The sequence below is a fragment of the Prionailurus bengalensis genome, chromosome X (genome assembly GCF_016509475.1).
Source record: "Prionailurus bengalensis isolate Pbe53 chromosome X, Fcat_Pben_1.1_paternal_pri, whole genome shotgun sequence".
NCBI classification, from domain to species: domain Eukaryota; kingdom Metazoa; phylum Chordata; class Mammalia; order Carnivora; family Felidae; genus Prionailurus; species Prionailurus bengalensis.
Window position 1 is genome coordinate 99,551,094 of NC_057361.1, and position 15,071 is coordinate 99,566,164.

Consider the following 15,071-nt stretch of genomic DNA (forward strand, 5'->3'; position numbering starts at 1 on the left):
TTGAGAATTCCTGAGAATTTGACTCACCCTCCTTCACATTCCTATAGCATTATCACCAAACCACCACAAACATAAAAGAGAGAAAATTTTAAATAACAAAATTGACAAATATGAATGCATGAAGTCATTAGGAAGATGCAAAGTTCTGTGGTTTCATAACTTTCTTACAATACTTCAGTTTTAAAGATCTTCTCCAGAAACTTTTTTTAAATAAAAGTTTTATTGGAGAAAAATAGAACCACCACGTACACAGGGAAAAGAGCACAAAAATTTAACTGATACAGAACAACTGAAAGTCACAATTACCCAATGTTTTTTGCAATTACTTGTCAATTTCTTAAACAGCTCCCTTCAACTTTTTTTTTAATAGTCCTGCCAATTTTTCAGTTGAAACAGCATCAAGTTTTCAAAAAATTAAGAGCCTCAGGGAAGGGACCAGCTTTCAAGATAACAAAAGTGACACCAAGAGTCTCCTCCTAACAGGAACCAATTCTACCTAGAAATTCCCTAAGAGTAACTATTGAGTCTTGTGGGATAGTCTGTATATCTCAGAGACCACCTGGGATGAGTTAGAACACTGACAGAGATGGTCCAGTGTGGAGAGAGGACAAACAAAATAACTGCATTTCCTTGTCAGATGAGCTCATGCAAGGAAACCAGGGAGAAGCTGAGAAAATATAGACAATGGCCACACTCAAAAATAATCAGGAAGGCATTCTAAATACCACATATTGTTAACAGTGTGCAAGTTGATGCAATCAGAGAAACAGGCAACTTTTTAATAACAGCTGGTCACAGGTCTTGAGAACTCAAGAAAACAATAGTAGACACAAGAGCCAAACGTCTCCTCAGTTGATGGTTAGGATCTAGGTATTTTTTCTAATGGCTCCAAATAGTCAAGGAAATCTACTGTTGCCAAAAACATCAAAGCAATTCTGATTTTTAAAAACCCAAATTTTCTGCTTCTCCTCCAAGATCAATTCTCAAGGAAAAACCAACAAGCAAAAAAACAAAAACAAAAACAAAAACAAAAAAAAACCAACCGATGCTACAGAGAAGCCTTTTTACTCACATTACCAATTTGAATAACAATACTTTTGCTATTTTCTATGTATGAACAATCCTAGGACATTCCCCTGAAAAGTAGATGTCCAGTGGCTGGCTATGAGAACTCTTCAAGAAATTTTGAAAGGAGTAAGATGAACATAATACAGATTTTGGAATTCCTGACTAGGAGGTATATAGGGAAAACAAAGGGAGAGGACCTTTATATCTAGGTCTTTAGGAAGTCAGAAGAAGGATGAAAGGTTTATTTAGCAACAAAAAGGAGTTGGGGTGCTTCCCAAAAAAACTTTGGTAGAGAAAATAGGAATGCTAAATCCTAGGAAGCCTGTAACAATCTAACAATTGGTCCAAGTTAAAGATAAAACTGTCCAAACAACATTAAAGTCTAAAGGAAGTTGGAAACTAGTTGATGATTTTTGCTTCTGTAAAAATTTACAAAACGCATGGGTTTTGGTCTCTTTTGCAATGTTCATATTGTATTCACTTTTCATATGACGAGTTGGATTTTTTTTCTCTCTTACCATATCTTCCAGTACAGCTGATCAGCAATTTTCTATTTCATCTATTTTTATAAGTACCTGTTAATCAGAACAGTAAACTCAGGGCTAAGCCATATACACACATCCCACAGTCATAGATGGAACACCTTAGGATGTGTATATACAAGAGATTACATAAGCAACTGTCCCTCTACTTGAAAACCTGTTTCCAAATAAGTTTTTTTTAAACATCCCTTTCAGTGTAACAGAACATTACTTAGTAAAATATCAATAGCTACGACAACTTATTTTTCTTTTCAAGGGAAATCACAAAACATGTGAACAACCAAGTCCAGGGTGGTTTTTCTATTTGATAAATACATCCAGAACTCTGTACAGTAAATAAAGTTTGCATGCAGTTTAAGTATCTTTAAATGACATTTTAAGCAAATAAACCTTTTGCTTCATAATTAATGGTGTATAAGAACCCCCCCCTCTTTTTTTTTAATAGCCTTAGGGACCTCTTCCCCAGTTCCAAAGAGGAATCATGAAGACCAGGTACTTTCTTAAGAATTTTCTGCACATCATACTAAATAACATGCAAAGAGTTCAACAACATTCTTCTTAAAGGTTAAGTATTAACTCTTTAAATGGGCATGTTAACCACTGAAAAAGTCGACTCAACTATTTCCATTACACTGCTTCATTTGGTCATTGGTAGTATAAAAGAAGTCAAATAATACAGGATCAACAGGTTAGTTTATCCACTGCTACTGTATATGATACCAAATACTCAGAGGCCAATGTTTATGCAATATAATTGTATTGGTTTGGATTTTCTTTATCTCTTTCCATGTAATCCCGATCAATTAAGGATTCTATTCTCTTCTTAAGATCAGCAGGCTGTAAAAGAAGGCAAATTTTCAGTGCAAACCTCATCATCATTGGCTCAAGCCCATGTACCAACACCCCATTAAAAATTTTTTTTGGCTGACTAATTTAATGTATTTTATCTCCTTACTTTTTTAAAGAGAAAAAATATAATGAAAATAAAACCAGATTAAGAAATGTTTTTATACTATACATATACTGTCACATCTTGTCATATCATTATACAATACTGTTACTTTTCTATTTTAAAGATAGCTTTAAATTTTTTTTTAATGTTTATTTTTAATTTTTTGAGAAAAAGAGCTAGAACACGAGTGGGGGAGGGGCAGAGACAGAAAGGGAAACACAGAATCTGAAGCAGGATCCAGGCTCTGAACTGTTAGCACAGAGCCTGACATGGGGCCCAAAAACTATGAGATCATGACCTGAGCTGGAGTCAGACTGAGCTACCCAGGCAACCCAAAGGAAGTCTTTTAAGAACCAGCTATTTTCAGGGAGCCTGGGTGGCTCAATTGGTTAAGTGTCCAACTCTTGATTTTGGCTCAGGTCATGATTTCACGGTTCATGAGTTCAAGCCCTGCATCAGGCTCTGCACTGTCAGCACGGGTTTGGGATTCTCTCTCCCTTCTCTGCCCCTCCCCTGCTTGCATTCTCTCTAAATAAATAAAACATTAAAAAAAAAAAAAAAGAACCAGCTATGCTGTGCACAAATACAAAAGACTAACTTATCGTAACTTCACAGGAGGAATACGTTACAGTTTAGGAAACCAGAATGCTATTTAGTTTTGCTAAGAGAGTCTGAAAAGACTAAGTAGACCTTAAATTTGGGCAAAAGGTAGTTCTCAAAGTCAGGTTGTATTTTTATAAATTAAGATTTTAAAAATGTACTGCAGAAAACACTATTTACAAAAATACTACAACAAATGGTCTGATAAGTGAATTTCCATTTCATTATTCAGGTCTCTGTATTTCAGGTTTAAGATTTACCTGTTATCTACTATAAACAATTTGGATGTCTGAACTCTACCTATGGTTGAAAAATCAAGAAAGCTTATAACTTGTTCTCATGTTTGCATTCTTAGCTCTTGGATGACAAAATCTCATTGTCTTTTGTATCTAGCCTATTAAAAAAAATGTAATCTTGCTAATTGTTTTTCAGATTGCATAAAATGGCCACTTGAGAAGGCTGAAGAAGGAAAGTGGTCTGATGGGGAAGCCAAAAAACAGTATTACAGAAATCCTTTAATTGCCGTAGCACCAGTGATCTCTTTGGCTGGAGGTGAAATGGTTGTAAGGCAGAGCATACGGGTAAGAGTGTGGTAACGAGAAGGCAGTATTAGATTTGGAGAAGAGAGAAAGCCTGTCTTATTAACATTAATTGCTAATGAGCACTTACTACATGCCAGGCCCAAAGCTAATAAGTTTTGTACATATATCATACCTCATTTAAGCCTCACAATAAACCTACGATTTTTTTTTAATTTTTTTTTAACATTTATTTATTTTTGAGACAGAGAGAGACAGAGCATGAATGGGGGAGGGTCAGAGAGAGAAGGAGACACAGAACCCGAAACAGGCTCCAGGCTCTGAGTGGTCAGCACAGAGCCCGACGTGGGGCTCAAACTCACGGACCACGAGATCCTGACCTGAGCCGAAGTCGGACGCCCAACCGACTGAGCCACTCGGGCGCCCCTAAACCTACGATTTAAATAGATTATCCCCATTTTACAAAACAAGACGAAGTGATTTACCTAAGCCTAAAGGTCATGAGAACCTCAAGAGCCAAGAGTTTATCCAAACTCTATGAAGTCTTTATCATAACAAAGGTTTGGAAATCTTCTCAAAAAAAAATTTGAAAAATAGGCCAGTAAAACACCACATTGTCTAAGCCTCTTTAATATTGAACATCTACACTGGAACATGTCCATTTAATGACCAATTTCAGGTTGCCAGAACTGCTAAACTTTTCAAAAAGATGCCTAATGATGGCTAGTTATCTGTATAGAATTTTTTCTTTAAAGTTTATTAATTTTGAGGTGGGAAGGGGCAGACAAGAGGGAGAGAGAATCCCAAGTATGCTCCCCACTGTTAGCACAGAGCCCAATGCGAGGCTTGAACTCATGAACAGTGAGATCATGACTTGAACTGAAGCCAGGCACTCAACTGACTGAGCCGCCCAGGAACCCCTGTCTCAATAGTTTTTAATGGACACTTACATAAGCTAAATAAAACAAGCTATAACTGAAAATAACCAAATCTGTCAAAATATCAAAGTAGTTCAAAAAGAAAATATAAACAAAAATAAAACAAGATCAAAAGAAATAATGTGAATGAACCTGAAAATTTTGCATTTAGCAGCTAAACTTTCAGGTATAAGAAGAGCTCTTATAAATAGTTTTCCCTGTTGTCACAGCTATCCACATATGATAACAAAGTGTTTTTTTGTGGGGGGGAATCACAGATATATGAGCAGGAGAAATCAATCTATGTTTTTAAGATTCATGTCTGGGGACGCCTAGGTGGCTCAGTTGGTTAAGCGTCCAACTCTTGGGTTTCAGCTCAGGTCACGATCTCTGTTAGTTTGAGCCCCACGCTGGGCTCCACACTGACAGCGCGGAGTCTGCTTAGGATTCTCTCTCCCTCTCTCAAAATAAATAACTTAAAAGATTCGTGTCTGAAAATCTAACATGTTCTTTTTATGTAACAAGCTCAATACAAAAATATACAAGTACCTACCTTTACTGGAAATTTCAACTGGTTGTACACTTCTGAAACAAGAAGATTGTGGCTAAGCGTCTTTCTCATCTTCATGATTCGAACAATTGCAGCATCAATTTGGTACTGTCTGTCCTGAAATACTCTTTCTGTAGTGCTTGCTTGTTCTTCAACCTAACAACAAAATTTTTTCAAACTTAGGAACTACACCTGAAGTGAAATTTGCTTACACAAACTGAAAATTTTAGGGCCATGACATACTGTTAATTAATGATTTAAATATATTTAATTATTTACAGAATGCTTATAAATACAGACGATGACAGTCAAAACAATACCTTTCTGTCCTAATTATATTGTCCTGTACCAATGAAGTAATGCCAATATTGGTTAATGTGTCATAAGGGGTTATTGACCAGATTTCTGTATGACATTAGCTTTTCCGTAGAAGTGATGGACTCTGATCTCTGACTTAAAGTATAGTACTAACTGGAGTCAAACTTTTTAAAAATTATTTTATAATACATAAATCAGAAATGCAGTGTTAAGTTATTATAGTGTTCAAAACCACCAGAAATTTAGGTTGTTTATGAGTCAGTTTATCAATTTTAATGCTAAGGCAAAAATGTTCATCTTTAGCACCTAAGAGTTTGGGCTTTTTGCAGCCCATTTCTTTCTGATACAGCATAAATGCTGTAAAAGGACACAGTAATCTTCTAAGGGAATATGACACCTTTGATGTGAATGTGTATAAAACAGGAACTTGTCTGAGATACTGCCCTCTGTCTCACATTAAAATTTTTACTCATGTACTGCATTAAACCTTTGGAACTGAAACCAAATGATGTCAGGAAATGCCGGAGTTGTTTGTTTCCACAATACAAGTCCCTTACAAATTCAAATAGCAGAAACAAAAACTTCACTGTTAATCAAAGAAATACTAACTAAATCATCCAGAGTTTTCACCCAGCAAATTGGTGCAGATTTAAAAAGTAAAACAATCTGTAGTGCTGCTGGTGAGGGCACCAGTAAGACAGGCATTCTTGTTGCTAGACAGAGTATAAATTAGTCCAGTCTTTCTAGAACACAATACAACATCAGTTTTAAGATTCTTAAACTGTTCGTACTCTTTAACCCCAAAAAATATGTACCTCCATGAATTTATCATAAAGGAAGTCTCAGAGAGATTAAAGTACAAAGATATTTCTGGCAGTTTTGTTTACAGCACTAAGAAATTAAGAATTTAATCGTCCAGCAGGCATTGGTTGAATAAATTATAATGGCCATGTAAAAGAACACTGTGTAGCCACTTGACATTTTATGAAGATATTTAAGGGCATAGAATATTCTAAAGACTTAATGTTAAGCAAAAAAAGCAGAATACAGAACTATCTTGAGTATCAGGCCCAGTTGTGTGTACTTCCCCCCCCCACCCCAAAAAACTGCAAGATCAAGTACTGAAATATACTGAGCTAAATATAAGCACAGAAAACGTTAGTGCCAATAGTACAGGTATGAAACCTTCTTTATACATTTTTATTATGAATACATGTAATTCCAGTGCATCAGGACAAGGAGAATGCAAAAGAGATACCGTTTCTTTCATCTGGATTTGATTGATCTTTATCCTGAAAAGTTTGTGTTTGAAATCATCATTACAAATGAACTTGTCACCATCTTCAATATCTTTGCCCTTTGGATTTTTTGCCAAAACTCTAGCTTTGCCACAGGCCAATGACTGCAGTGTTCTCCTTAATTCTCCATCCTCTGAAGAAGAAATAGTGGATTATTTGTTACTAGCTCATCAACATAAACAGCTACGTTCATCTCAATCTAGCTTCTACCCCATCCCTCGATTAAAACTGTTTCCTTTTTTCCCCAAGGTCAAGGTCTTCCTCTTTGCCCTATCCAATGGCCTTTTTCCTGTGGTTCTCTAAAGGCTCCAATTATTCCACGTGAATAACTACCAAATCTTCAGAAATGACATCTCACTTCCTTCTAGTCCCACATTCAAAAGACACCTCCACTTCGCTGTTTAACTATCATCAACTCCAATATGTCTAAAATTTTATTCATAATCTTCCCCATAAAACTGTATATTCTTTCTAATTGTTAGTCCTGAAACTACCAATCCACTCTGGTGAGAAACCCTGGCATCATCTTTTAACTGTCCTTCCCCTTTTTCCTTCATGTACCTAGTAGCTGCTTCCTTAGAGATAGATGCCTCTTCTCCATTCTCGTTGGCCTCATTCAAATCGAAGCCCCTTATCGGTTTAAGCCTGAATTACCCTGACTAGTTTCTGGACTGGCATCTCTTCATCCTCCAAGCTGCCCTATTGTCTGTTGATCCCAGGTAAGTTGTGTAAATAAGCCACTTTCATGATGTCTCATGCTTGAGACCCTACAATGCAGGTTTCATTTGCTAGATCTTCAAGGCTCTCCATGATCAGGCTCTATTCATCTTACCTACCCTTATCTCACTATTCGATGCTGCAGTTACATTCTTCATGAATCCTGCCCACGCTGTGCTCATTCTTACCAAGACTTTTCTCACACTATCTCCCCTGGCAGCATATGCCACCTCCCTAACTAAAACTTGAAGGCCACCTCAAATATCACCTCCTTCATGATGGATTTCCCAATTATGCCAGCCCACAGACGTTTCTTGCTTCACTAAACTCTTAACACAGTCCTAGTCAGCCCCACAGATTGATACTTATTGGCTGTGAAATTATTACAAATGTCATTTTTCCCTTTCCCCATGATTATGAGTGCTAAGAGGGATTATTCCTTTGTATCCCCCCAGAGCTCTTAACCTCAGTGGAATGCACACAGCAGACACTGAATAATGCTTGCTAATTGATTGACTCAACACAAACCTATTCCAGTAGCCTGCTTGATCTCTTCTAAACTGAACTCCTCTCCCTCATTAAACATTAGCAGCACCAGGGTTTGAAAGAGAGAGACCTGGAGTTCTTTTTTACCCTGTTGGAGAAACAGCAGAGTTTAGCCATCATTTTTTAAAAAACACATGAAAATTAATCAAATCATCAATAATCTTTTAACAGGAAAAGCATTTTTCCTTCAGTGGATTTAGAAACGTGGATTAACATTATACAGAAAAGCCAGTACGTTCAGTGTAGGGTTTAGGTGTGATCCTACCTGAAATAGAAAAGAAGGATTGGGTGACCTTTCTATGGGTCTTTTTTAAAGTGTCTTGTAATTAAAACAGAACAACAAAGTAATGAAAATTAATAACTTGGCCTTATTGCCTGGGTGGCTCAGTCAGTTAAGCATCCAACTTCGGTCTAGGTCACAGTCTCACCATTCCCGAGTTTGAGCCCCACGTCAGGCTGTGTACTGACAGCTCAGAGCCTGAAGCCTGTTTCACATTCTGCGTCTCCCTCTCTCTCCCCTTCCCCTGCTCGCACTCTGTCCCTATCTCTCAAAAAAAAAAAAACAAACATTAATAACTTGGCCTTATTGCATCACTACAGATTTTTTTCACAAGCAGCAAGAAATCACTATTTCAAATGCATTTTCAACTTGTTAGATTCAAGTTAGTCATGAAAAGTTGCAGGAATTTTTTGAAATTAGATACGGGAACTATTCTCCTTTACATCCACTCTATTCCCTAGCTCCCAGCAACAAGAAGGTTCCTGTCAAGAAGTGGAAATGGGAATCCTGTATCCACAGGTGGGGAAAGGATGGCAACAAAAGGGTTACTGTTTGTGGTTTTGCAGCAGAGCTAATTCAACCACGAAGACCACATTCTTAATAATATACACAAAGCAGTCACTGTTATATATTTAGGATAAACTTGTAAAACAAATCGTCAAGTTAAAAGGAATGACCTCTGTGGTGAGCATAGTATAATGTATAGAGAAGTTAAATCACTATGTTGTACACCTGAAACTAATGTAACATCGTGTGTCAACTATACTCAAATAAAAAGTGTTTAAAGGAGAAAAAAGGATGACCTCAACAACAAAAATGAACACTAAGTTATGGGAACATCTACTTACCTCTTTAAATTCTGCCTTTAGCACACAGTGTCCTAGGGTTGACTGCCACTGAAGTTTCCTGCCGCTATGTTTGCCTAGGTAAAATGTCTTGAAAATCTCCTGAAGTTTTACCATCTACAGTAAATAAAATACAGCTTTATTTAAGCTCTGTATCCAGTATCGCTTTCACCATTCTTTCTATTCACCTCATGTATAATAATTTCTGGAAGCTTTTAGTATCAGTTTTTATACCTGGTAGCCACTGATCACTTTGATGTAAAGTAATGATCTGCCAACTACCAAATCTAATAGCATTCATCAGCCTTTATATGCTTCGATCTCTTTGCAACATTTAAACACCCCCTCTTTTGCAACATTCCCCTCCAGTGGCTTTGTGCCTCCATATCATGCTGCTTCCTTTACCTCATGACTGCTTTTTTGTTGGTTTCTTCCTCTTCCTACCACCTGCCAGATGTGAACCTTTTCCAATGTTCTGTCTCAGCCCTATTTTTTTCTATTTCTACATTCTTTTCCTCTTAATGAGGGAGACCTCGACCCCCTTGGCTTCCATGATCATCTCCATGAAGGATTCTCAATATCTATCTCTAGCTTTAACCCCGCTTCTAAGCTTCAGTCCTGAGTTAAGACATTTCCCCAGAATTTAGGATGGATTTACTCAAGCCCATTGACTCAGCAATCCAACCCCCAGGTGATATATGGGCAAGAATTTTTGAGAGCTGGGCAGAAAGATGGGTGCAATCTGGAAAACTGAAAAAGAGAGTCATGAAAATTGGCTCTGGACCCAGAAACTTGACATCATTAACTATGCTCTAACGATGTAAGTACAAGAATAATAAAAGGAAGAGCAAAATATTAAAACAGTTGGCATTTTGTGTTGGCATGCTGACACAAACCTTTAAAAAGTATCTATTTTTCAATGACAAACAAAATAGAAGTGTTATGTATTTCTGTGCTTATAACACAAGTCCTGAACAGCAACTCTTACCTCTGGTGGTAAGTGGACTTCCATAGGCACATATGTTGGCCAATAACCCATTGTCAGGATATTCACAGTTAATTCAATATTCCCAGGTACATTCTGGTTTTGCATATACTACAATAAGATCAACACACACAATGAGGTCTTTAAAAAAGTGCATACATTTCATGTCATAATAATAGCCCATTCAAGAAGTTCCCCATTATAAAATTACATGCCAACACTGACCATCTTTAAAATAAAAGGGAACTGTTATAAAAGGACTATAAACGAAGCCTCTATCAAATGCATTAGCTAACATTTTATTACAAAGGCACACAAGGATCATGTGACCTCGTTAGAGGCATTATCGACTTCAATAATCTCTCACTTATGGCTAGGCTGTTATAGGTAGAATTTCATGTCCATTCTTTTCCCCCTACCACCTGCAGTCCCCACCTTTGGAGACGCCTAATGTGACCTGAGCAACTTGTAGCAACCCCCATTCCTCACCCCACCAGCCAGCCCAAGTATCCACTTTTTCACGTGCTCCACTGCCTGCTTGCAGGGGGTAACCTGAAGTAGTGAAGGAAGAGGAAGGGGAAAGAGCAAAGCAAATAAACCCTATTCTGCCACTACTATGGGAATGTGATCCTGCTGCTCTTTCTCTTGCGTTGTCCACTATCATTTCCCACCATAGCAATATAGTGGTAAAGAAGCCATTACAAAAACCCTGAGAGGAAAATTTAATTTGCTATCACTATTACCTATGCTCTTAAATGTTTCAAAATCATCCTAACCAACATCTACAAAACCGTGGATCTAAGCTTTTCATTCCCAATGGCTCCAAAGGCCTTTTACAACCATTTTATTGAATCTCCTCTCTCCCCATTGCGAGCTTTGAACATATAAATCACTAACAGTGACTGGATGTTAGAGAAAGCCCCATTCTCACGATCTAGCTACAGTTTTTCTTGTCCCCACTTCAGTTCGATGCATTTTATTTGCTTTTGTGTTACCCTGGGTGTATACTGGGAATAAATTCTGAAGTAGGTCAAATATATTCCATTGGTGATTTCTCTAATGTGAACATCATCTAAGCTGCTATGATGTATTTACAACAAATGTAGGTTCCTATTTATCCTCTTCAGTGCAAACCACAGAAAGGAAATAACTAAATACACTTAAGTTTGAGAAATTAAGTAAGAGTTTAACTCACTTTTACCTGTTTGAACTGAATCATGATGTCTTTAGAAAGTTCCATGTCTTTAAACATTCCTTCAAGTTTGCTGGTGAAAGCAGCTCCACATTCTATTAAAGATGTTTATACATTTATAATATTTTAAAGTGGTGAAAACAAACAATTGAAAACATGAAATGTAAAATGTATTTTAGCATGAAATATGATCTGTAACTGTTCATAAGAATGAAAAAATCCTTACCCCAAAGTGTATGCCCCACTAATTCAGAGCCAAACTCTTTAATCCTGTAGTAACCTTATCTACTATTTAGGCATAAGATAAATGGAAAATATTTATACAAATAATAAAAACAAGAACAATGCTTTATTTTCTAAAAAACTGCAACCGCTTTGGATATGTACAATAGGATGGAAACCTCATAAACTTAACTCAATTTACATTTTCATCATCTGAATAATGATTAACGAAAGAGGCAAGTAATTAAATAAAAATTAAGGTAGCATTGTCCCTCAGAAATCAAAGAAAAGGAATATAAAGAATGACAATCATACCATGTTTAAGTTTGGACAACATTGATTTTTCAGCATCTACAGATGCACTTTTCCCAACTAACAGGCGCTTGGCTAAATCTTTCTTATAGAAGGCCTCAAAAACATCCTTACCTATGTTAAAAAAATAAAATACAGCTAAGTTGCCAATAAAAAGTTCTGACACAATTGCTCCCAAGTGCTTAATAAATCATACCATTACTCCAGGTTATTTAAATTTATACATTTTACCCAAGTTCGTTAAATGCAACAGACATTAGAGGTAGATATTTATGCTGGACATTTCAAATGTTCTTTGCTGTAAAGAAGACTACATTAACTTTTCTTTAAAAAAGTTTTAGTCGACTGGTGGCTTTGGCATTAACAGATTAAAAAAAGTAGCAAAAATCAAGGCTCTTAATAAGTGGAAAAGTCAAAGCACAAGGCAATTAAGTAATATTCCACAAGTACCCCAATGAATTAAATGCAACAAATCTAATACAAATTTAAATATCTAACTCCCAAATAAATACTCCCTCCAGGTTGAGTGCTCTGTTCTAAAAGATAAATTTTAAGGCAAAAACACTTACCATAGATAAATCTAAATATGATCATAATTTTATCCAACATTTTTTCAAGTTCTTCATCTGTAGCTTCTTTGTTGCCTGCGCGAAGCTTTGAATCTACATACTTAGCTAAAATGGGGGGAAAGTTTGTTTAGTGATCATTAGTATCCGTAAGATACTAGGCACTATATACACCCAAATAGGAATATGATACACTGAATTTTTCAATGCTTCAGAGATATACATGCATTTCTAAAGTCTCCAAAGTCAGGGACATCAGGTGACTTATTCAACATCACAGAGCTAATAAATACCAGAGCCTGAACTCAAACCCAAGTTTTCTGGCTCCATATCTCATGTACTTTCCACTATCCTGATGGTTAGTAAAATGGGGTGTATGTATCCTGGGGGAGGTAGTGTATACAGTACCATGCTGGAGTCATCAAAACCATTGACGATGAGGGGGGGGGGTCCAAGATGGCAGCATAACAGCCTAAACTCACTTCCTCCCATGAACAGACCCCAGCTACAGCTCCGTGGAGCGTTTTGTTTTGAAAAACATCTGAAAACTGGATGAACTGCTCTCTACAACAAAGGATAAAAGGATCACAGCAAGATGGGTAGGAGAGGCAGAGACACGATATTGTAACACACAATAGGGAAAGATTTCACCAGTCAGGTGCTTCTCTTGGAGGAACAAGGGATTGGTGCCTTACTTCGGGCACCCTGGCCTCAGTGATTTGCAGCAGAGAGATGAGCCCCGGGAACATCTGACTTAAAAAACCAACAGATTTTGTGGCACCTGGGTGGCTCAGTTGGGTTAAGCGACTGACTTCGGCTCAGGTCATGATCTCACGGTTTGTGGCTTCGAGCCACACGTTGGGATCTGTGCTGACGGCTCAGAGCCTAGAGCCTGCTTCAGATCCTGTCTCTCTCTCCCTCTACCCCTCCCTCGCTTGTGCTCTGTCTCTCTTTCAAAAATAAACATTTTAAAAAATTATTAAATAACCAACAGACGTGATTTCCAGGGATCCCAAAGTACTCTAGGAAATGGGGATTCCCCTCTTGGAGGGCTCCTTGTAGCCTGGCTCACCTCAAGACCCAATGAAAAAACAGCCTTTTGAAAAGCACCTAGACTATACGTGGAAGATATGTCTGCTGATCTGGGGGCAAAGAGATACAGGTAATATACTCCCTGAAGATCAAGGTGCTAGAATCATCACTGCACTTTCCACATAGCTCACTAGTACAGGTAGATGAGCTTGCATGTGTTAACTGAATTCAACAATACACTGAAGGGTGCCTGGGTGGCTCAGTCAGTTAAGAGTCTCGACTTTGGCTCAGGTCATGATCTCATGGTTTGTGAGTTTGAGCCCCATGTCGGGCTCTGTGCTGACAGCTCAAAGCCTGAAGCCCGCTTCAGATTCTCTCTCTCTCCGTCCCTCCCCCACTTGCGCTCTCTCAAAAAATAAACATTAAAAAAATAAAAACTGTTAAAATAAAAAAAAAAAAAAACAATACACTGAAAGGATCATACACAGTGATCAAGTGGGATTTATTTCAGGGATGAAAGGACGGTTCAACATCCACAAACCAATCAACATGATACACTCACATTAACAAAATGAAAGGAGAAATAATATGATCATCATTAGATGTAGAAAAAGCATTTGACAAAATTCAATAGCCATTTACAACAGAAACTCTCAACTAAGTGGGTGTAGGGGGATGTACTTCAACAAAATAAAGGCCATATAGGACATACCCACAGCTAGTATCATACCCAACAGTGAAATGCTGAAAGCTTTTCCTCTGAGATCAGGAACAAGACAAAGATGCCCACTATTCCCAGTCTCATTCAACATCATATTGGAAGTCTGGTCACAGCAATTAGGCAAGGAAAATAAATAAAAGGCATACAAGTGGAAAGGAAGAAGTAAAATGGTCACTGTCTGTACATGACACTGTATATAGAAAACCCTGAAGACTCCACCACAAAGCTATTAAAACAAATGAATTCAGTAAAGTTGCAGGACACAAAATATAGAAAAGTCTCGTGTTTCCATACACTAATACTAAACTATCAGAAAGAGAACTCAAGAAAACAATCCCATTTACAACTGTAACAAAAAGAATAAAATACCTAAAAATAAATTTAACCAAAGAGGTGACAAGCGTCCGACTTCAGCCAGGTCACGATCTCACGGTCCGTGAGTTCGAGCCCCGCGTCGGGCTCTGGGCTGATGGCTCAGAGCCTGGAGCCTGTTTCCGATCTTGTCTCCCTCTCTCTCTGCCCCTCCCCTGTTCATGCTCTGTCTCTCTCTGTCCCAAAAATAAATAAACGTTGAAAAAAAAAGAGGTGAAAGACCTGTATGTGGAAAACTGTAAGATACTGATGAAAGAAACTGAAGACGATACAAATAAATGGAAAAATATATTGTGCTCATGGATTGGAAGAATTACTATTGTTAAAACATCCATACTACCCAAAGTAATCTACAGACTCAATGTAATCCCTACCAAAATTCCAATGGCATTTTTCACAGAACTAGAACAAATAATTTAAAAATTTGTATGGGACCACTAAAGATCTCAAATAGCTAATCTAGAGAAAGAACAACAAAGCCACGGGTATCATCATGC

At 37.5% G+C, this 15,071-nt stretch overlaps 1 protein-coding gene across 5 annotated transcripts in view; it reads right to left on the reverse strand.

Annotated features, from left to right (window-relative positions):
* Window positions 1–2,350: 2,350 nt before the first annotated feature.
* CUL4B (cullin 4B) overlaps window positions 2,351–15,071 on the reverse strand; it is a 40,521-nt gene continuing 27,800 nt past the window's right edge. For 3 of the 5 annotated variants that reach the window (XM_043571290.1, XM_043571293.1, XM_043571294.1), the window contains 9 exons: window positions 12,453–12,557; window positions 11,887–11,997; window positions 11,359–11,444; window positions 10,161–10,268; window positions 9,176–9,289; window positions 8,030–8,135; window positions 6,745–6,917; window positions 5,172–5,324; window positions 2,351–2,447 (listed from right to left, as the gene is read on the reverse strand). In XM_043571290.1, the coding sequence (XP_043427225.1) occupies window positions 2,352–2,447; window positions 5,172–5,324; window positions 6,745–6,917; window positions 8,030–8,135; window positions 9,176–9,289; window positions 10,161–10,268; window positions 11,359–11,444; window positions 11,887–11,997; window positions 12,453–12,557 (1,052 nt within the window). In that variant the 3' untranslated portion in view covers window position 2,351. Of the gene's footprint in view, window positions 2,448–5,171; window positions 5,325–6,744; window positions 6,918–8,029; window positions 8,136–9,175; window positions 9,290–10,160; window positions 10,269–11,352; window positions 11,445–11,886; window positions 11,998–12,452; window positions 12,558–15,071 lie in introns of all 5 variants that reach the window. The other 2 variants (XM_043571289.1, XM_043571291.1) reach the window with 1 other exon arrangement.